The 20151-nt window shown below is 40.9% G+C and overlaps 1 protein-coding gene across 3 annotated transcripts in view; it reads left to right on the top strand.

The window, feature by feature from the left end:
• The window catches only part of KHDRBS3 (KH RNA binding domain containing, signal transduction associated 3), a 274683-nt gene that overhangs the window by 201641 nt on the left and 52891 nt on the right, over positions 1-20151 (top strand). For all 3 annotated transcript variants that reach the window (XR_011201007.1, XM_069220792.1, XM_069220794.1), the window contains one exon: positions 5929-6011. Coding sequence is in view for 2 of the 3 variants with exons in the window: in XM_069220792.1 (XP_069076893.1) it covers positions 5929-6011 (83 nt within the window). In the remaining variant the exon portion in view is untranslated. The remainder of the gene's footprint in view (positions 1-5928; positions 6012-20151) is intronic.

Genomic DNA, 20151 nt, shown 5'->3' on the forward strand with positions numbered 1-20151 from the left:
TTGGCAAAAGGTTTATTTTGGCAGGTGGAAATGACAGTTTAAAATTGCACTACAGGGTGCGGTGGTAGACCTGAGACCTGCTTTGAAAGGCTACTTTAGTTGGTGGCAGAATGAGTGATGCCGGCCCATTTGTAACACTTGCAAGGATCTTACAGTACATTAAATGTGCCAATTAAGTTTATGTAATTTTTATCATGTTTGAAGACGAGAGCACAAGCACTTAATCACTAGTTAGCATTACAACAAAAATGGGTTTAGCAAAAGGAGACAAAAATCTGGTAGAGACCCTGCAAAAGGGCAAAAAGGGCCAGGTCCAACAGTTATTATTTGTGAGTTTACAAAAAAGGATTAAGACCACAGACCACACACGTGTAAGATAAAACAGTTGTAATCATTTAAACCTCGGCTCGGTTCCCTGGTGGCTATATCATAGAGCAGATAGGCAAACTTAGAAAAATGTGTAAAGTCATAGTAACAAAACAGTTTAAAAGGCAAAACACAGCACAAGAAAAATATAACAACCACATCCTTAAAAAATAGAAAAAAATAGTAAATGAGCTTAATGACCCCAAAACATCCAATATCCAGTAAGGTTAACTTTTTAAAAGTTAAGGCAAAAGTGCCATGAAAAGGTAAAACACCCATCAGTAGTTACTATTCATGGTTGGCCAGGACCTAGTCATCATTTCAGGCCATTGGCGAAGGAGTACGGATTGGATGCATGGAGCGGGTGATCTGGTTAGTGGTTTTACATTTTGACTTTGTCTCTGAAATGAAAGTTGAAATCCTCCACCAGGTCAGGTTGTAGTCGGTATCCGACAAAATTTCTTGATGCCACGTAAATGCTGGATGAAGTGTTGCTGAACCATTGGTTTTGGTGGTAAAAGTACCAAGTGGGAAAAATTCAAATTTGGCAGCCAACAAAGTCCTCTCATCAGGCATATACATTTCAATCCTTCGCTGGTCAAGAGTTCTACCTTCAGAGTTAGGCCCTCATTAAACCCCGGCAGATGGCGGTATAATGGAGATAAGTACTGCCAACAGGCTGGCGGTACTTATCCCCATAATATGACATTGGCGGTTTGGCTCAATCCAAACCGTCAATGTACCACTCCGTCTGCCATGGCGGTAACAGCTGCCGGGCTGGAGACTTCAGTCTCCAGCCAGGCAGATGTCACAAGCCCGCCTGTGGGATTATACCCTCGCCTACTGCCATGGTTTTCGTGGCTTCCATACCGCCACGAAAACCATGTCGGTAGGCACTAGCAGTGACAGGGAATCCCTTCCCTGTCACTGATACGGGTCTTCCCAACCCCCCTCCCAGGTTCCTCCTCAACCTCCCTTCCACTCCAGACCCACCCCCCAACATACACGCACCTTCATGCACCATCGTACACACTCATACCCACATGCACCCACACATCCACACATGCATACAACATGCAATATACACCCGCAGTCATGCACACACAAACATACATGCACACCATCACACACAACACCCCCATCCCGCTCCCCTGTCAGAGCACCCAACTTACCTGATTTCAGGGGGTCCTCCGGCAGGAGACGAGACGGGGCGCTGCTGCCAGCAGCAGCATCCACCAGCAGAACACTGCCAGGCTGTATTATGTGTCATGATACGGTCTGTGGCGTTGTACTGGCGTGGTGCTGCTGCTGGCAGTAGCGCCACCATACCGCCATCCGCCGCCATGGCCGCAGCAGGAATTCCCCCATCCTGCTGGCAGAATACCGGATATGGTCATAATATGGTGGACGGCTGGTAGCCGCAGCGATCGTACTTTGGCGGCCGGCGCCGCGGCGGTAGGTGGTTTTTACCACCAAAGTTATAATGAGGCCCTTTCTTTTAAGGAGTTCCGAATCCTCCAGTGGGGCAAGCCTGGAGCTGTATTCAACGAAGTACTCATGAAATCAGCTACTGTTGCAGCAGGGTCCAGCTGATGTTCCGGAAGTTTTGGAAGTCCAAAAACTTTCAAAATTCTAACTTTGCAGGATTTCTGAAGCACCTCCTCTTGTTGACGTCTAAGGCTGTCAGGAATTCAGGGACTGCCCTAAGGGGTTGTGACTCACTCCGGAAAAGGTTACCAGCAGGATTCCATTGAGATCCATTTGCTACCAGTCAGCTAGGCACTTCATGAATAAGGCCTCTTCCAGCTTGTTTTGTCTCTGTAGCTGCATGGTAGATCTACTTGTTGATTCTTAGAGTTCCCTTCTTAGTCTTAGGTTCATGTGGGTGCATTTCAGGGCATTCACGTTTTGATAGAGGTCTCAAACATCAGAACAAGTCTCTTATGTTCCTCTGCAGATCCAGAAAGCATTCTGATGAGCTGTGGGTGAAGTGCCATGTTTGTAAGAATGACTCCTGGAGACTACTTAACCAATGATAAAACATTTCCCTAGAGCAAGCCCTCCCAGTTTTGCAGCATATCCTGTTTGCCTAACCACAAGCTATCCCACAGTGCTTTATTCTGAGAAACATATAAGATGATGCAGCCTTTCTGCCCTTGAAGGTGGCTTGTGTGCTAGCTAGCGGTGGTATAGAGAAATGGGTAATCCCCTCCCTCTACCACTGAGCTTATACCAAACTGACTACAGAGATCCAGGAAACAAAAGGTTTATCTCCCTCTGGTCTCCCTTTACACTTAGATATGAGTGGGCAGGCCTTACTCTGGTCCCTTTCATGTGAATGCCGTTCTGGAACCCTCCGCAGGGGCCCTTCCCGGGATGATGTGTTACAGACCCCACACCTAGGTCTTCCTGCCAAAAGGCCTAATCCATTGTTTCTGATTTGGGACCACTTTTGACACTTCACTACTGTTGGGCCAGCTGCTGGCAGGCCAATGCGAATTAGCCACTGTAGTTTCAGCCAGAAAAAATCTAAACATTTTTAAAAGTGTCCTTTACCAAATATTGATTAAACATCCAACTTCACCACTGAAATTCATTGTTAATAAACATTAAAAATACATTTGTATTATTCCAGTAGCTGTCTCAAACCAAAGTTAGCAAAGTTATTATTTTATTCTGAATTTTCCTTGTGGGACAGCTATCGGCATGCACCAAAAATATATTTGTCAGCCTAGTGAATAGCACAATATGTGTTCACATGTGACATTTAACATTTCCATGCAATTGGTGTAGTTCATGTACTATATAGTATGACCTTACTGGGTCGCGAAATATGCCAACTGTGGATTAGCCAATGTTACCATCTTTTATGGATCACAGCACATGTACTAGGACTTGGACTGCAGATCCCAAGTGTGCAGAATTAAAAATTCGGGATGACAATGCAATAAGAGGCACTTTCTCATACTTGGATTATATTTTTACATGTTAAGAGAAAAGAGTTGTGAGTCCCACTTGATTGTACATTAACGGTAAGGTTGCACTTAAACAGGAGCTACTAAGAAATAGTTTTACTTAGTAGTACAGACACCTAATATGGAAAGACCCAAAGTAAAGCCAAGGGGAAGATAGTGCTTTGAACTCCCGTTCTCCTAGAGGCCACCATATCTTAGAATTGATGTCAGCATCATGTGGAAGGTAGATCCTACAGAGCTCTGCTCAGAATCTCTATATTTAAAGTAAAAAGTGATATTTAATGTTTTCCTCACTAGGAGTCTAATCTCCTTTGGCAGTTCTTCTTTTACAACTGTTGTCTCTGGAGTGTGACCCAATTTACATCTGATTTCTGTTTTTTCTCATGACTGAATCACCAATAAATGTCTTGTTCAAACCCTGTTCTTCTTGTTGAAAGAAGACTACAGCTACCTTTTTTGTATCCGAGGCATAAGGCTAAGGGCTGTACAATATGCCAAACAATTTCCAATAAGACCATCACTGAACATTATGTTAGCATTTTGAGATGGCTATAACAATCAAAAATGAGTGACAGCCATCTCTGGGTGCAGAATCTTCTAGGCACAATGATCCTTGCATGAATAAATCTATAAACCTGCAGGTGGAATTTGCTAAGCATCCCTTAAGGATGACATCAATATGAAAATTACCTTTCACATGTTTGAAACCTCCATAACATTCTCGAAATTGATAGGCAAACAGGCCATGCAAAGCATCACCCAAGATGCTTATTGCACCCGATATGTAATCAAAATCCAAATTATCATCAACATATTCATCTGTGCTTCTGCCACAGGCATCTTCTAAGACCACAGTCTCCAGTGCTTGATCCATGCTTCAGCCAATATCTCCTCTGTCCTGTTAATGGTACAGTTATTGACAGCACCTCTACGATTGATGCCCGTGCTTTTCATCAGCTCTTGAAGTGACCTGTCTACTGTCTACATCTACTGGAATGTCTATAGCACATTGAGCAATTGTGATATGTTTTCCATTGACACCACCATCCTTGAAGATCTTACTTGATCAGACTGAAACATTTACTTAGATTTAGACCTCAATCCCTTTGCCACAGAACCCTCCACCAAGCAACGTTTCTTTAATCACAACAAAGTCTTGGATATGGTGGGCACATCTCATAATGAGCGTTTTCTTTCTGAATGACTCCAGCTCAACTCAACTGCATGTAAAGTGTTAGGAGAAAGAAGTTACGGAGGAGCTCTCTGGTTGTGAACATGAAGATGAGGGTCGGTTTGCCCACTGCCGTGGAAGAAGATGAAGAGATGCACTCAGTATATTATCATCCTTATTATGACTGAAATATTTTGTAGGTATTAAGAGGGTCCACATTAAAAAGACTAGCCACCGCTGAGAGTTCCGGTAAACCTTACTGACAAGATGCAACATAAAATGTCTGACTAATATCCATGCTTCCCAACTTTCCCCCACAGTTCTGTTACCACAAGCTTCACCTTCTTAGCCACCACAGCCTCTGTAGGGCCTATGCACAAAGATAAACTTGCACAGGAGTAAATCTACATGTGTAAGTTTACTCTTTTGATTGTCTTTGATACTTTTGGCTAGTCGAGTGTAAAGTTACTGAAAAATGTAGACTTATATGTCTCCACCTCCAGAAATAGGGGGTGTAACTACATTTCGGATTGTAAAGTCACTACTGTCAAAAAGGAGCAGTAATAGGTCTGTACCCACATATGGTAAACCATTGATTCTTCAAGACCCTCCTTTAGAAACTAAAGGAGGCAGGGACTTAACTACTTGGACTACTGGCATGGAAAAGTACTGGTTTGTGAAACACCCATCTTGTTTCTCCATTGCTCTGAAGTGCATGTGCAAACCAATTGTGCTAGCATGTACATTATAGGAAGCACAATTTGTTGTTAATTGGATGCACACGTCATGTTATTACAAGTGCCATGGGATATATTGCACTTGTAATAAGGCAAACAGGATATCCGTCATGTCTGTGATGGAGTACCCATCGACCAAACTCTAAATCACACCTTTAATAACCAAATCATCACCGACTCTCTTAGGTTCCCTGGCCAGTATACCTTAATAAGACCATTTATGAGTATAAGAATGGAAGAGACTGTTCTGCATCACATACTGCTGCCAACAGATATGAATTTAAGCACTCTTGTGTGCATCAAATTGGACATCATATTGGACCTTGACTCAATTCACCATTTCAGTTACTGCACATCTTCTGGAGCTATTAACATGAGCTTTTCTCAAACTGTTAGCCCTGAAGAACTATAAAGTGAATAACTAATTAGACAATTATATTCAATCATTACTTGTATTGAAGTTTAGAGACCGATTTGTACAATACAGACATACTGTGATGTTATAACTAAGGTACTGTCCTTGGAATTCATGCTGACTGCACACACATATTAGTGTTGAAATTGTGGTTTAATTGCAGTCCATCACATGCTACAGTCAGAGTAATACTATAACTCATATTTTGTGCTTTGGTGACAGCTTCCTTTACAATATTTATTATGTATATCATGCTTTTTTCAGGACTATGATGATGGATATGGCACAGCTTATGACGAACAGAGTTATGACTCTTATGATAATAACTACAGCTCCCAAGCACAAAGGTAAGAGCTTACATTTTCTAGCTGTAAGACCTGACATCCTTGGTGTGATATTCCCCCAAACCTTTTGCCTTCACTCCTCCTGTTTGCAGAATTTTTTTTTTTTTTACTTTACTGCACTTTAACACTGCTAAACTGGGTGTTCTCTTCATAAAACGTGGTAAAATTTGATTACTCCAGTATTGGAACTTTCATAGATTCACATGCTTGAATCATTCCCTGTCGTCGAGATGGGAGTCCCTGGTACATTAAAAAAGACAATGTCCCAAAGACATAACATCCATAACAAACAAATTATCTCCACTTTAGTAACCCATCCAAGTCTTTATGTAAAAAGGACCAAATGTGAACCTCAGCCGAGGTGCTTACTCTCCAAGGGGATCTTCTTTATTTCCACCTTATAGTCTCCCGAGACGTGATCCGGATACAGGGCAATATCAGCCCACAGCTGTCTGTCGTACCTCCCCAGGATCGCCAACGAATTTGCTGCCCTCACTATGAGGCCAGACATGGAAGAACAGGATAAAAACATTTCCTCCGGATTTCACATAGTTCAGTCAGGGAATGGCAAGGCCTTTTTCACAAGCCAAGCAGTCTACAATAATCTCTCTGTTCAGGGTGGTAAACTTATTAGCCCAGGTTGAGCTCCAGAGAACACGTAGGGCCATCTTAATCAATTCAGACACCTATGTTATACTAGCTCCTCATGGAGGAATGTGGGTCGAGGCTGGAAGGCCAATGACTCAGCAACAGAAACCATTATCCTCTTCCTGAATAGTCGTGACCCCTCTGTAACTCCACACCCCTGCGCCATAGATTAGAACCAGTAGACATTTGTGCTGAAAGACCTCTAAGAGGGTCTGGACTGGTTTATTGCCCACTCTCTTGGCAAAGTCAAACAGTGCACCCAGGCAACGGTTAAAATGGAAGCACCTGTTTGTTATGCATGGCAGCCAAATGGATTTCTGGTCAAGAAGAACTCCTAGGTTGGGAAAATCTGAGATCCTTTCAATACACCTACCTTTGTTCAAGAGTGAGCCTTCCTTCTTGGCCTCAAACTGCTCAAAACAGATCCCGCGCCGAGGGAATACTGCAGCCCTTGAGAACACCTACCTGGAGCTTGGGGTGCCAAGTGTCATCCCCAGTGCCACACAGGATGTTGGGAATCGTAGTCCGCTGCTCCCCGCAGGCTCAAACTGCTCAAAAGGGGTCTCGATTACTGGGGACATTATGAGAGCTTCTGGAAATGGGTTGCCAAAATGTATTGTGAAAAATTGTAACTTACTACTGTGAATAAAGTCTTAATAATATACAAAACATTACAAATGCAAATTGAGGGATCTGATACTGAGATACTCTTTATACACGTAATTTCACAAACTTTTTTTCCTGTCAAAAGTACTCCTGAAACTAGAGATAGTCGTAAATTGGCTGGTTATGCTGTGAAGGGAGAAGACTCCCATACTACAAAGTTTGCCTTACAAACAAAGAAAATTAAGTTTCTAAAAATATCCCTGTCTGTGAGGATTATTCACGGACAGTAAACAAATCAAACATGCCTTTTACTTACTGGAACCTGAGTAATGATCAAGCAAGGGAAAAGCTGGGGGATTGAAACAAACTGCAGCATGGAGGAAATACCTAGAACTGATGGGCCTTGCAGTCTGAAGCTGGTGTATTTTTCTGTGTTTATTCTTATGTTTCTGTTCTTCTTGACAATAACTATAGGACCCAATTCAAAAAGATGTTACTCTGCAGTGGCGGCTGTCAACAGCTGAAATTGGTGGGGTGGGCAAATGAGTGAAAAAGATGCTGTGCTGATGCGGAAAATTAAAACTTGTCAAGCATGCAATAAACACTAAATTGCTGCATGCATTACATTATCATTTTGAAGTTAAAATGTTCAGCTTTAAAAATATATTGTAAAGCACATCAATGATTTAGTTTACATTGGAAAAAAAAAGTAAAATGAAAAACATGCACTTACCTTGCTGCATCTCCTCTTGTCCTGGTGTTCTCCTTCAGTAGTCAAGCGCAGGCCCAAGCCAACTCCCCTAACCAGTCCAGCATGAGAGAATTGGCAGGATTGATTGGAGCGAGATGTTTCAGTGATCCCAATGGCACTGGAGGCCTGTTCTTGCTGTCCACCCAGCTGTCTGAGACAGCTCAGGTTGGAGAGGTTTAAAGTGTGCATGTCTGCTGGCTGTTGCAAGACAGCTGGCCACAGTGCCATGCGCACTTTACACTTCAGTGTCCACCAAAATACTCCTTACTGCTACCACTCAGCAGCAATGGCAGGTCCTACCCAGACCTGACACGTGGCTTGGAATGGAACAGCAAAAAATAAAATGATAATAAATATAATTTATTAGCATTTTATTTTTTGTCTCTGCAGGATTATATTAAACAGGGCAACACTCCTCTGCTCTCATAGAGGAGCCACTGCTGCTACTTTGATTAGGTGTGTACTATTGGTGCAGTACTTACTCCTGGATTTCAAGTTAGGCAAGGACTACTAAATAGGTAAGTCATAGCCAAGTCGTTGGAGCTTAGTCACAAAATGCATTTTGTAGTACATTTTGTAGTACAACAATAGTAATACAAGCATACTGCAAACTGCTATTCACAAACCTATGTGCAGAGTTTCCGCCTCCCCTATCTTTTTCTGTGCCGAGATTTTAACCATAATTTCAGAGTCATTTAAACATGAAAATATACATTTTAGTATATGTAATGTAAGAGTTGGAGCTCAGAGTAGAAGTAGGTCCAGCACCACATATGGTCAAGCAGTGGTATTGCAAAATCCATCCATAGGAAATAATGGAAGAAGGGTCTTAAAATCAAATACCATAGGAAATAATGTTACATTACATTATTTAAAATAGTTAAAAATATAAAGAGATATAATTAATATTATATATAAAAAAAAATAAAACATTTATTATTTTAATGTAAAATATTTTAACAACCTTTTTGATTCTAAACGTTATTGTTAGATTAAATGTTAATAAAATATAGTTGGAGTTCTTTTGAATACTTCTGTGCACCAATTTTAATAATAATTAGTACATAATAAAAATATTTGTTTGTGGTATTCATTTATAATGTATGTTCCAGCAATATAAATTTATTTCAAGTCATTTTTGTGAACATTTTTATTTTTCTTTGTGGGGACGATAGTCCACCAGAAGTAATAATGCCAGGATTCTCATTACGTTCAATGAAGTGTTCAGTAATTTAAACCTGAGCTCATCACCTGGTGGCAATGGCACAGAGCAGGCAGTCTTAACATAGGAAAATGTGTTGAGAATTTAGAAGGACCAAGACAGTCCAAAAGTTGAAAACACAACTTAATAAAAATCATGCTCCAATTAAAAAAATCTGAGAATACTTAAATGAACAAATTAACAGCAACACAACAAAAAAACAATCATGGGAACCAGACATGTGAAAAATTATAAGTAAAAATAGCACCAAAAAGCAAAACCTGCTAATCATGGGCAGCTGGTTGAACTACACCAGGACAAGGGTAAAGTTTGAGATGACCATGATTGTGGGCAGTTCAGATACCATGCCCAGGTAGGTCTGTTTAAAAGCTACCTTCAGATTTTGAAATTGGTCTTTGGGGAAACAGCATGCCAGCTGGATCCAAAGTGGGGTTTGGTGGTGGCTGGGTGCTAAAGATTAGGTCTAGGTGCAGTTATCGACAAAGATGGGGAAGCTCAAAGTATGGTATCTGTGCTCCTGAAGGTCTCAATGTAAATCAGTTTTAAATCAGCACCACTGTTGGTGAAGCCCTCTACGTTTGGACTTAAAACCGTTTCTGGAAGTTAGATCTCCTTAAGCAGGACAAACCAGCAAGATGGATCTGTCTGGCATTTCGCAGTTAATGGTGATCCTGGTCACCCGCCAGTTCTTCGGAGAAAAATTTGCTAACATTTTTTAAGTCCAAGCTTTTGTAATTTGGGCAGGAGGAGTACACTGTAACATCAGCCAAGGATCCCATGACCTCTGAAACAGCACGTAGGGGTCATGACTCACTCCAACAGAAGCCCCCAGCAGGGTCCACAACAGATCCATTTGGCTGGACTCTTTAGGAAAGTGAGCCTCTTGCAGCTTTTGTGTCCCTGTGGTTTAACAAGAGATCCCCCAATAGACCCTTGAAGTCCCTATTCTGCCCTCACAGGACACAACATTAGGTGCAGTCTTTCTTCTGCCTTCCACATGTCCAGCAGTGTTCGTGAAGAGGATACTGGGGGTGCCACATTTATGCCCAGTATCAGTCTTTGGGTGGGGGACACTCCAGGCCCCTCCCTAACTGTTGGCGTATAAGTTCCCAGGTGTGACCCTACACAGGTTTGCAGCACTTTCTATGTGTCTTACTGTAGTCTATCCCGGATTACCCCTTGTGCCCTCAAACCAACATGGCAGAGTCTTTTCCTGCTGTGCAGTGCTCTTGATGTCCACCCAGAAATGTATTATGATAATGGGAAAACTCTCACTGGTGGTCACTCCAAAGCAGTTCTGGGGTGGTTTTCTCTCCCACTGTGGATGGAGACAAGTTTGTTAAACAGACAAATAGGAGGCAGGCCTAGGTGTGAGCTACATTTGCAAGTGACAGGGTTGGCATCCTTTGAAGCTCAGGAAGACGTTGAGTAGAGCTCCCAGGCCTTTCTGCTCAGAGAGGAAAAACCTCTCCCCACACCCAAGAGTGTTGTCTACTGTCTATTAACAATGCACATCATACCACAGAGAAGCCATCAGCAGTTAGATGACACTAATTCTGGTAGAAAGGCACATGTGGTTCAGGCAGGGAAATGTCGACTTTCCAAAGATGTCATTTTCAAAGTGGTAATATAAAAGCTTACTTGACCATTAAGTTGGATTTTTAAATTGCTATTAAAATGAGTTGTTTGAATTATTTTCCTAACTAGTCCAAAATGAAGTCAAGCATGTGTTATAATGTAACCCAGTACTTTCATATGGGAGAGCCAACTTTTGTCACAGTGAAAAACAAATTTGTGGGTTTTTCACTGCCAGAACACGTAAAACATAAAATATTCATGACTGAATTTTAAAATATCATGCACCCTGCCTTATTGGTATTTAGAGCCTACCTTTGGAGTGGATTATAAGTACTAAAAATTAAGGTTTAGGCCTTGCAGGGGGTTTATTTTGGCCTGTTGAATTGGTAGTTTTAAAAATGGACAGCCAGGCCTCAAGGGCAGGCCTGAAACATGTTTTGCATTGTCACTTTAGTGGTGGCACAGTATGTGATGCAGTCCACTAAAGTCATGTAACTTATAGGCCCTCTAGACAATATGTATACAATATACTAGGAACTTATAGTTTAATGAAATGTGCCAATCAGGACTGTAACCAATCTTGACACGTTTTAGTGGTGCAGCAGACTTGGATTGGACCTTTTGGTGTGTCCCAGTCAAAAAACAGCAGCATCAGGAGGTGACCATAAAAAATTTGGTATTTTCTTACAGGTTAAAATAATTTATTTTTTAATTCAAAATTAGATATTTAATGCTGTAGCAATTTGTTCTTTTGTTACAGTCAGTTTGGTCCTGATTATTACCCTACAGGAGACTCGTGCTTTTTCCGTCATTGTTGAGGACCCAATGATTACTCAAGACCTAAATACAAATTCTCAGATGTATCCATTCAGATGGTTCTTTTCTAATGTTAGGGTTTGTGGCAGGTTAGTCATGGTCATTTAATGAACTATTTTATTACGAGCCACTTAGTTATATACACATACGGAAGTAATATTTTTAAAACGTGTGAATGATTGGTGTGATGGAATATAGGTTTTTATTTGCCAGCGGTCTTAAATTGCAGATGCTTAGTACCATGTGGACTTCGCGATATAAAAGCCCCCATCCTTAGGAAACTCTTAAAACCTAAAAACCTGTGGCTTTTCTGATACAACTGAAAATAATTACAATTTGCAGCAGGTGAGTTTGCAACTCTTTAATGACAAAGATTAGATTATAGCATGTGCTTGTTAAAATTACTCTATTTTAGATGTTGAGCGTTCCCTTGTCCTGAATTTTTTTAAGGTAGCCTGAGTTGTGAGGGAAACTTTTTCTCACTAGCACATGGCATAATTAATGTATTTCACATATCATCAGTGCTATACTCATACAACTAAATTAAATATAATAGAATCATCCCAACCAAATGAAAAAAAAAAAATTGGATAACATATAGGTTCATCACCTATATCCTTGATCACACTGTTTTTAAAATATTTTATTGACAGGTTTAAATGTTCAGATTCAGAATTCAGAGTCTTTTTTTGTGCGTCCCTGTTCTTCAATGCTTGTTTTTATACAGCCTGACACCTCTTATTCTCAATAGATAACACTTGTTACGAGTTTGTGTAGGTGCCGAAAATTGCACCAGCAGGAGACCGTTTAAAAAAACTCGAGCTGTACCAATGCATCAGTAGGAGTCTAATAACACTTAAATGCAGTTATTTCCAAGAGGTTCCCGGATGTGCAGGTTCAATTAGGAGGATATGAAAATAGATGAAAAATCGTGTAAAAAAGTTTGCCTGCAAAGCGTTTTGCTATCTACTTTTGCAGATGGATATTTTTCAATCCAGTCTTAGCTTTAGCTGTGGACTTCCTTGCAATAAGTGCCCTCGTATGCTGAAATGTGATTGGCTGGCTGTGCCATTGGGACTTCAAACCCTTCATAATACTTTATAATAAATCTGTTCTAAAGAGTTGTGCTTTGCGGTTCCTATTATCTCTGTCAGCTATATCCTGTAGTCTTCACAATGTGATAAACACAATTCATAGGGAAGACACTAACAATGCAATGGCAAGCAACTGCTCATAAATCAGTTCTCAGTGTCACTTCACTATTTAATCTTCGAATGAATTAGATTTATCACAGAGGGATTCTGGAATAGTGATAGTATGTGGACACAAAGTCCACCAGGGATATGTATTACATCATTTGGATTTAGAGCTGCCATCTGCTTAATAGCATTGAGGTGACTACACAGGTACTTATGATCAGCCATTCATAGAAGTGACAGATGCTGCGGGGAATTAGCATGCCACTGATAAAGGTTTGTTGCTCAAATTCATGTTATGTTACAAAGGTTGATGAGAAGGATAGGTTTACCTGGAAACTGAACATTCAAATGTGCATGTTTTCCTTCATTTATTTTAGAGAAATTGATCAAAAGACTGGAAATATGCGTATTTCGTTTTTGAAAAATATAGTTTAACAAATTTCTTTCTAAAATGACTCAAATGACACATATCCTTGATTGTCCTTTCACATACCATCTTTAAAAAGATTGTAAAATCGTTTTTACACATATCCTGCATCCCTTTTGTTTCTCTTCATGTCACTCTATGCGCCACTAACCTTGACCTTGTTCTTTCCTGAATTTTTAATTTGACTTAATAGAACTATACCCTTATCTTCAGCACTCATCTTCCTCAGTTTATTCATTATCACACCTGCACATCCTTACACCACCCCAAACGTGTCCTAATTTTCAAACATAAATCAATATTTCTACCAGGCATTGAAGGACCTCATCCAGGATTTGATTCATCATTTACCCTTCTGTGAAGCAAAATTGGTCATTAGGCAAATCTCCCTGCATCTGCTCATATGTCAGTCCTGTTCGAATGGGTATCTACAATGTTAGATATTTTGATGTCAACAGCGGTGACAATCCCATCCAGAACTTAAGTAAACCAAATGATGGTTATTAGACTTATTACTCTTCGTTACTATTGCTTATTCTATTATTTTCTCAAAACGAGATTGGGTAAATGGGCATTTACTTTTATTGCGCCTAGTGGAATAGCCAACATATTCAATACTGGCTCTGAACCATTTTTATGTCACCATTGTTAAAGGGTGTTAAATTCAAAAACATATTCTGTCCACTGTAAGTGGTCATGTGCCTTGAGCAGTCAAGATGCTCTTTCAGTCACATTCATTGCTCACTAAAGAACTGTCCCAGGATGGTACAAAGGACTGTCTAACTGAAACCAAACATTGTGCATCATGTTGCATAAATGCTGCAGCTCCTCAAGTCCCCCTTACCGTGCACAAGGAGCAGAACAATGAAATATTCCATGTGAAAAGATCCGAGAGTCATGCATGTTTGAGGTTTATTTGTTTGTGTTTTTTAGTCTCCAAAAATAAGCATCCGTCCATCAGGTTTTAAGCTAAGTTACTTTGAGGTATAAATAGGGCTCTACTCCTCTTAACCCAGAAATTAGTCCACCTCAGGAACTGAGTACATCTAATTCACTCATAGTTATTGTTCTAGTGCTCCCATTTCTTTCTACATTGACAGATCCACCAGCCCGTGTGTCTAGCCTGAATCCTGGCAGGTCATTGCTCTAAAGAAAGGGAATTAATGGTTAGGTAACATTTTGGCACTATCAGCAGTGGAGTGACTGTGGGCTAAGAAAAACGTGTTCTCTCCACTGAACGAGCAAGGGATCACATTGGAGCTCACATGTGGGACTGGAAAGGTTAGGATTTTGGTTTGAAGTCCAATATTATAGACAGACATTCTTTTTAAATGAAGAGAAATCTATTCCTGTCAGGAAGACATATGAAAATTAAATGCAGAATCCTGGTAAACTTCCTGTGAAGCACCGTCTTAGCCACAATTTCAATTATACTCTGCAAACTCACTAAGTTTACAGAGCAGTATTTGCTGATCATTTTACTTGCTGTCCCACAGACTTCTTCAGGGGATCTCCAGTGATATAAGCACTGACTAATCCAGCCCACATGCCAGATTCGAGACCACTTCTTTCAAATATATCATACTTGGAGTTCCATTTTCGCCCTACATTGGGAAAGCCATATCTTTTCATAAATATGTTTGCAGCCTTTAAAATAGCATATTTGCATATTCCTTTAGCTTACACTTAAGAAGGCCAAAATTAATATTAAAGACTAGAAACATTACTAGAGAAGAGTAACATTTCCTCAAAACCTCATTCACGAACCTTTTTCAACAGAAATGGAGGAATCAGAGCAATATAGACATATAGGTTTCAGCTATGTTAGTAGTTATTGTTTTATCCTGATGGACTATGAAGAAAAGGCTCTGCATTGTAATATTTTCACTGATAGTGATATAGATTAAAATAATTGATTTAGGTGTCACACATACGCCGATGATGTTGCCTAGACCAGTGTGATTACAGCAGATATACCAGCTTCATCTCCTTCCTTATCTACATCCATAATGGGAGACATAGGAAGTTCAGCCTCTTCATAATCATAGATATGAGAACCCTGTCTCCTGTCAGAAATCATGTGGACTCAGTTGGTGATGCTTCTTCATTCTACACTTATATGAACTTAACTTGGTCTATGCCATGAGTCTCACCAGTTGTTGACATCAACCTTTCAGGATGTGTTAGCTAGAGAAGCATGTAAGCAGACCTCCCGTTTAGGGTTTTTCACATGGCCGTGTTGGCAAAAATTGAGATTTTTCAACCAAGAGCAACACCTAGACTCTTACTATCACTGGTACTCCTTAAAATAGTGAAGGACAGCATTGTCACACCAGCCATGACAAAATAGCTACTCTCTTGCTAATGAAGAACTACAGGTTCAGAGTGCTGGGCTCTGGTCAGGGACCTCTATTCTTCCACATTTGCTTGCATTTTCCTGTCACCAAGTGTTGTTACTGTCACCTCTCTTGTAGGCTGGGGACATCATCTAGGCAACTTGACAGTTTAGGTTCTGTGCTCAACAAAGTAGAAATTATAACACATCAACACCCTGGAACTCAGAGCAGTTCACCTGGAGCTGAAGGTCTTCCAGCCTTCTCTGACATTGAACAGATTTCTGTTGCAGACATACAACATCACCACCACTGTGTAATAAACAAGCAAAGTGTTACGAGATTCAGACCATTGTCTTTGAATGCACACAGGATTCAATCATAGTTTTTGGCCAAGAGCCAACCAATAAATGCAAGTGGCCTACTAGAGAATAATGCTTGTACAAGTGGCATTATTCAGCAGGTTCTTCAAGTAAAACCACATATTGATTGTTAATGTGCTTGTAGACAAACTGGCTTTTCCCACAAATGGACATATTCACCACAGGTCTAAGGGCCAGATGTAGCAACAATAGGATTTGCGACTCGGAAATTGCGACTCCGAGCGACTCGCAATTTCCGAGTCGCAAAACCTGATGCAGAAAGGTGTCTCAGACACCTTCTGCGAGTCGCTATGGGGTCGCAAAGACCCACCTCATTAATATTAATGAGGTGGGTCGCAAATTGTGGCCCCATAGTGACTATGGGCACTCACGGGTATGGAGGCCTGCTGTAGTCAGCAGACCTCCATGTCCGTGACTGCTTTTAAATAAGGCATTTTTTTTTTTCAAGTGTAGCCCGTTTTCCTTAAAGGAAAACAAGCTGCACTTAAAAAAAAATACCGAAACCTTTAGTTTCGGATTTTTTCAGGGAAGGTAGTGGTCCCTTGGACCACTACCTGCCCTGAAAAAATAATTTGGGGTCCAGTCACAAAGGGGAAGGGGTCCCATGGGGACCCCTTCCCGTTTGCGAGTGGGTTACCATCCACTTCAAGTGGATTATAACTGCGACTCCATTTGCGACCGCGTACGCGGTCGCAAATGGAGTTGCATACCACTCCAACTCGCAAATAGGAAGGGAACACCCCTTCTATTTGCGACTCTGAAATGCATTTTGCGAGTCGGTTCTGACTCGCAAAATGCATTTCAACATAGCAAACTCAGGTTTGCGACTCGCAAACGGCGATTTTCGCCGTTTGCGACTCGCAAACCGTTTGCTACATCTGGCCCTAATGCTCAACATTCATCTCCAGGAAATGGAATACAGGCTCCCTGTGTAATGCTCTTTTGATGAGGTGGCCAGGGAAATTGCAGGCACAGTGATTGTCATTCCTCTCAAAATACACAGGCAATAGTGGATTTCAGGACTATTTTCTGGCGTAAACCACTGGTGTAACAATAGCTTGGCAGCCCCCGCAGTGTGGGGTGGCCCCTGAGCTACAGGGGCCCCCCTCAGCACAGTACACTGTGCACAGGCAGTGGGCCTCTGGTCTGAGAGCCCCTGACTGGGTAAGGGACCCCACTCCATGCACTTTGCAGGGGAGTCATCTCAATTTCATGACTCCACTTATGTGAACTGCACAAGAGACTTCCCTACAACCTGAACCAGTTGAGCAGACTTAAGCGAAAGTTTTCTCATTCCAATCTGAAATGCTTACATTTGGGAGCATGCCTCCTGACATTAGGCAATATGGAGATGTAAAGTTCCCTCTGCTCCTAAAGGAAGTTTATAGACCCTCAACAAGAGCTTCATATGCTTTCAAGTCAAACAGGTTCTGCATATGATGTGAGAAGCAACGTTGCAATCTGATTACATGCCAGGAAAATGTCATCTTACCAAGGCTGCTCCACTTAACTCCAGCTAAATTTCAGTTCTCATTGGAAGAAAATCTTACATTGGAACTTACTATAAGAGCCTGCAGAAAATGATCTCAACAGACATTGTTTTCAAAGTCCATGATGAAAGATTTTTCAGACACATCAAAAGAAATCTTTACTTCAATCAGAAATCCTTCTTCATTGGAAGTGAGTTTTTTGTACTCAAAATTAATGTAATCGGCAACCATACCCATACACAATGCTTCATTGCAGCATCTCTAATGGAAGACAGCTTTTTTTAAAGTGGTCATCTACACATGCGGAGTTATTGACCAATAAGCCCTTTGCACTGTTGTGCTCGGTTCAGTTGTCCATGCCAATAATCAGAATATTATGAGAACTCATAATACTTTTTATCTGTGGTGGTCTCATAATTTCACATTTAGCATTCTATTTTATTGCCAGTGCACTTTAATATTTGGCCTCTAAGGTTGAAATCTGAAGCAGCAGATGCTCCGGTTTGGCTCATTACATTTCAGCGCCTGGTGAAAGATGAAAACATTTAGACGGCTTTTACATTTTCTACATTTTAGGAGTTTTGAGGTTCTATCTAGAAAAGACTACAAGTTGAGCAAATGAGTCCATTCGCTTATGAATTATGGTCATGTATGCTTATCTGCATCTAAGCAGTCTCTTTAATGCTGGATTGTCTCCTGCATAACCTTTTGTTTTTAATTAGGTGATAAGGCAGTCCCAAAGCACATTCAATGAGGCAAAATGGAGGAAGTTCAGCCTGATTGCTGAATGCTGTCTTAGCTGATGTCTGTATGGTAGCTAATTGGAAGTCTGTCCATACATGTACAAAGCACTATTGTCTAGATTCCGATACTAGAGCTGACTCTACTGTGAGGAAGGCTGCATTTAATAACCCTTTCATCTAATCCCCCACCTATAACAGCTGATGGTTCCAGGCCTGTGTCCTCCTTTTTCTCCTGTGAGTTTTCGGGGATATGCTTTCTACTTTGTTTTAAAGTTCATGACTATCAATGTAAATTCTGTGGTGCAGTAGAAATGGTTACTTGTAGTCCAGGGGAGAAAGCAGTTGGGTGGAAATCGCATCCATGAGCCATTTATTTTCAAAACTACTCTTCTCTTTTCTTTGTGAATCAGTCACAGTGAAGTCCACCAAACTCCTAGGTGGTATTTGAAAGCATTGCATACACTGTAATATTATTCTGATTTCATGCTAGTCCTAAGAATTGTAACTGTTTAAGTGCCCCAAGTGTGTTCCTTTCATGGTTAATTCCTTGAAAAAGTCTGTATAATTTCTTATTAGACAATTGATGGTACTGTACTGAGTGAAAAAGCAAACTTTGCAGAAGCTATTTGTTTTGGACTGACAGGTGCAGTAGTATGGCTCTGCTGCTGTTGGACACTAAGCTTGATGGCAGTGCTACAACAAATAAACTACTGTTATATATTGTGATAGAAAATGTTCAGCAAGGTATACAAATTACACCTCCTATAAACAAAAGTAGATGCAGATAAAGTTAGATGAAAGAAAACTTATTTGAGTGATACTTTACATGTATAACGCACCCTTCTACCAAAGGCACAAACAACAATGGATCACAAGATCCACTCCACACTTTAAATACAAAAAAAATAAAATAGCATTCAAATCAAAGTCCAAAAGGAGTTAAAAATCCATAAAGTAATAATTTGTAGGAAATGGATCCAATCAAATGAGTTTATTGAAAAGTAGAAGATTCTGTGCTCCAAAATGCATATGTTGTCACAACAACAGCCAATACGTTTTGTCACCATCCGTGACTTTTTCAAGGCTAATCATACATGAGGATCAGGTATATATAAAAGTGCACAATGTACTCCGAAGAAAGATAATCCACAGTAAGATGTCTGATTTGAAATACTGGAGATAGCCATCATAGGAAAATAATATCTGGCAGTGATGTATATAGTGAAGCCTGCATTGAATATAGTTTTGGGAGTTCCTGAATTATTTAGAGCATGGTCAAGCTAAGGACTATCTCCAAAGTATAGACGATCCTGAATAGTAAATAAGCACGCTGTCAAGAAACCTTGGTAATTCTCTGTATGTGGAACAGTAGTTGTGTGGCAGTATGGTGTCTGAGGTAAATAGAATACAGGAATAAAAACATTTATTTGATAGAGACTTCTAGCTGCAGATTCCTTACCTTTGAATTACTTGGTGTCAGCTTCGAATCCGGGATCTTTTTGCTGAGCAATACCATGCGCACGCCGCAGAGTGGCATTGTTCGGATCCATGTGTGTCATCTGGCTCTGCATGGCTTCATCAGTGTCTTTGGAGCCGTCTGTGACACCACGGTCGCCTACAAAGGCACCACCCCGGCGCAGTTCTTTCCCGTCTGTGCCGGTTAAGTGTAGAGTCGGGAATCAAGCTAACCTTTGCCTTTTTTGGCAAGCCTTTTTTCAACCGGTTGGCAAATTATTTTTTTGTCTGTGCAAAGAAGATGTCATCCAGGAAGACAGGGTTCAAGGCCTTGTTGGTGACGAACCACCACCAGGTATGTCTCTGGTGCCACGACAGGGACCACGAATCGAAGTCGTGCTCCGACTGCCGGGCCATGTCCAGAAGGCTTTGAGAGAGTGGTCTCTAAAGCTCATGGTGGCCCGACATTCAACCTTGGTCAGTGCGACTTCT

Source organism: Pleurodeles waltl, chromosome 2_2 (genome assembly GCF_031143425.1).
Source record: "Pleurodeles waltl isolate 20211129_DDA chromosome 2_2, aPleWal1.hap1.20221129, whole genome shotgun sequence".
Classification (NCBI taxonomy): Eukaryota; Metazoa; Chordata; class Amphibia; order Caudata; family Salamandridae; genus Pleurodeles; species Pleurodeles waltl.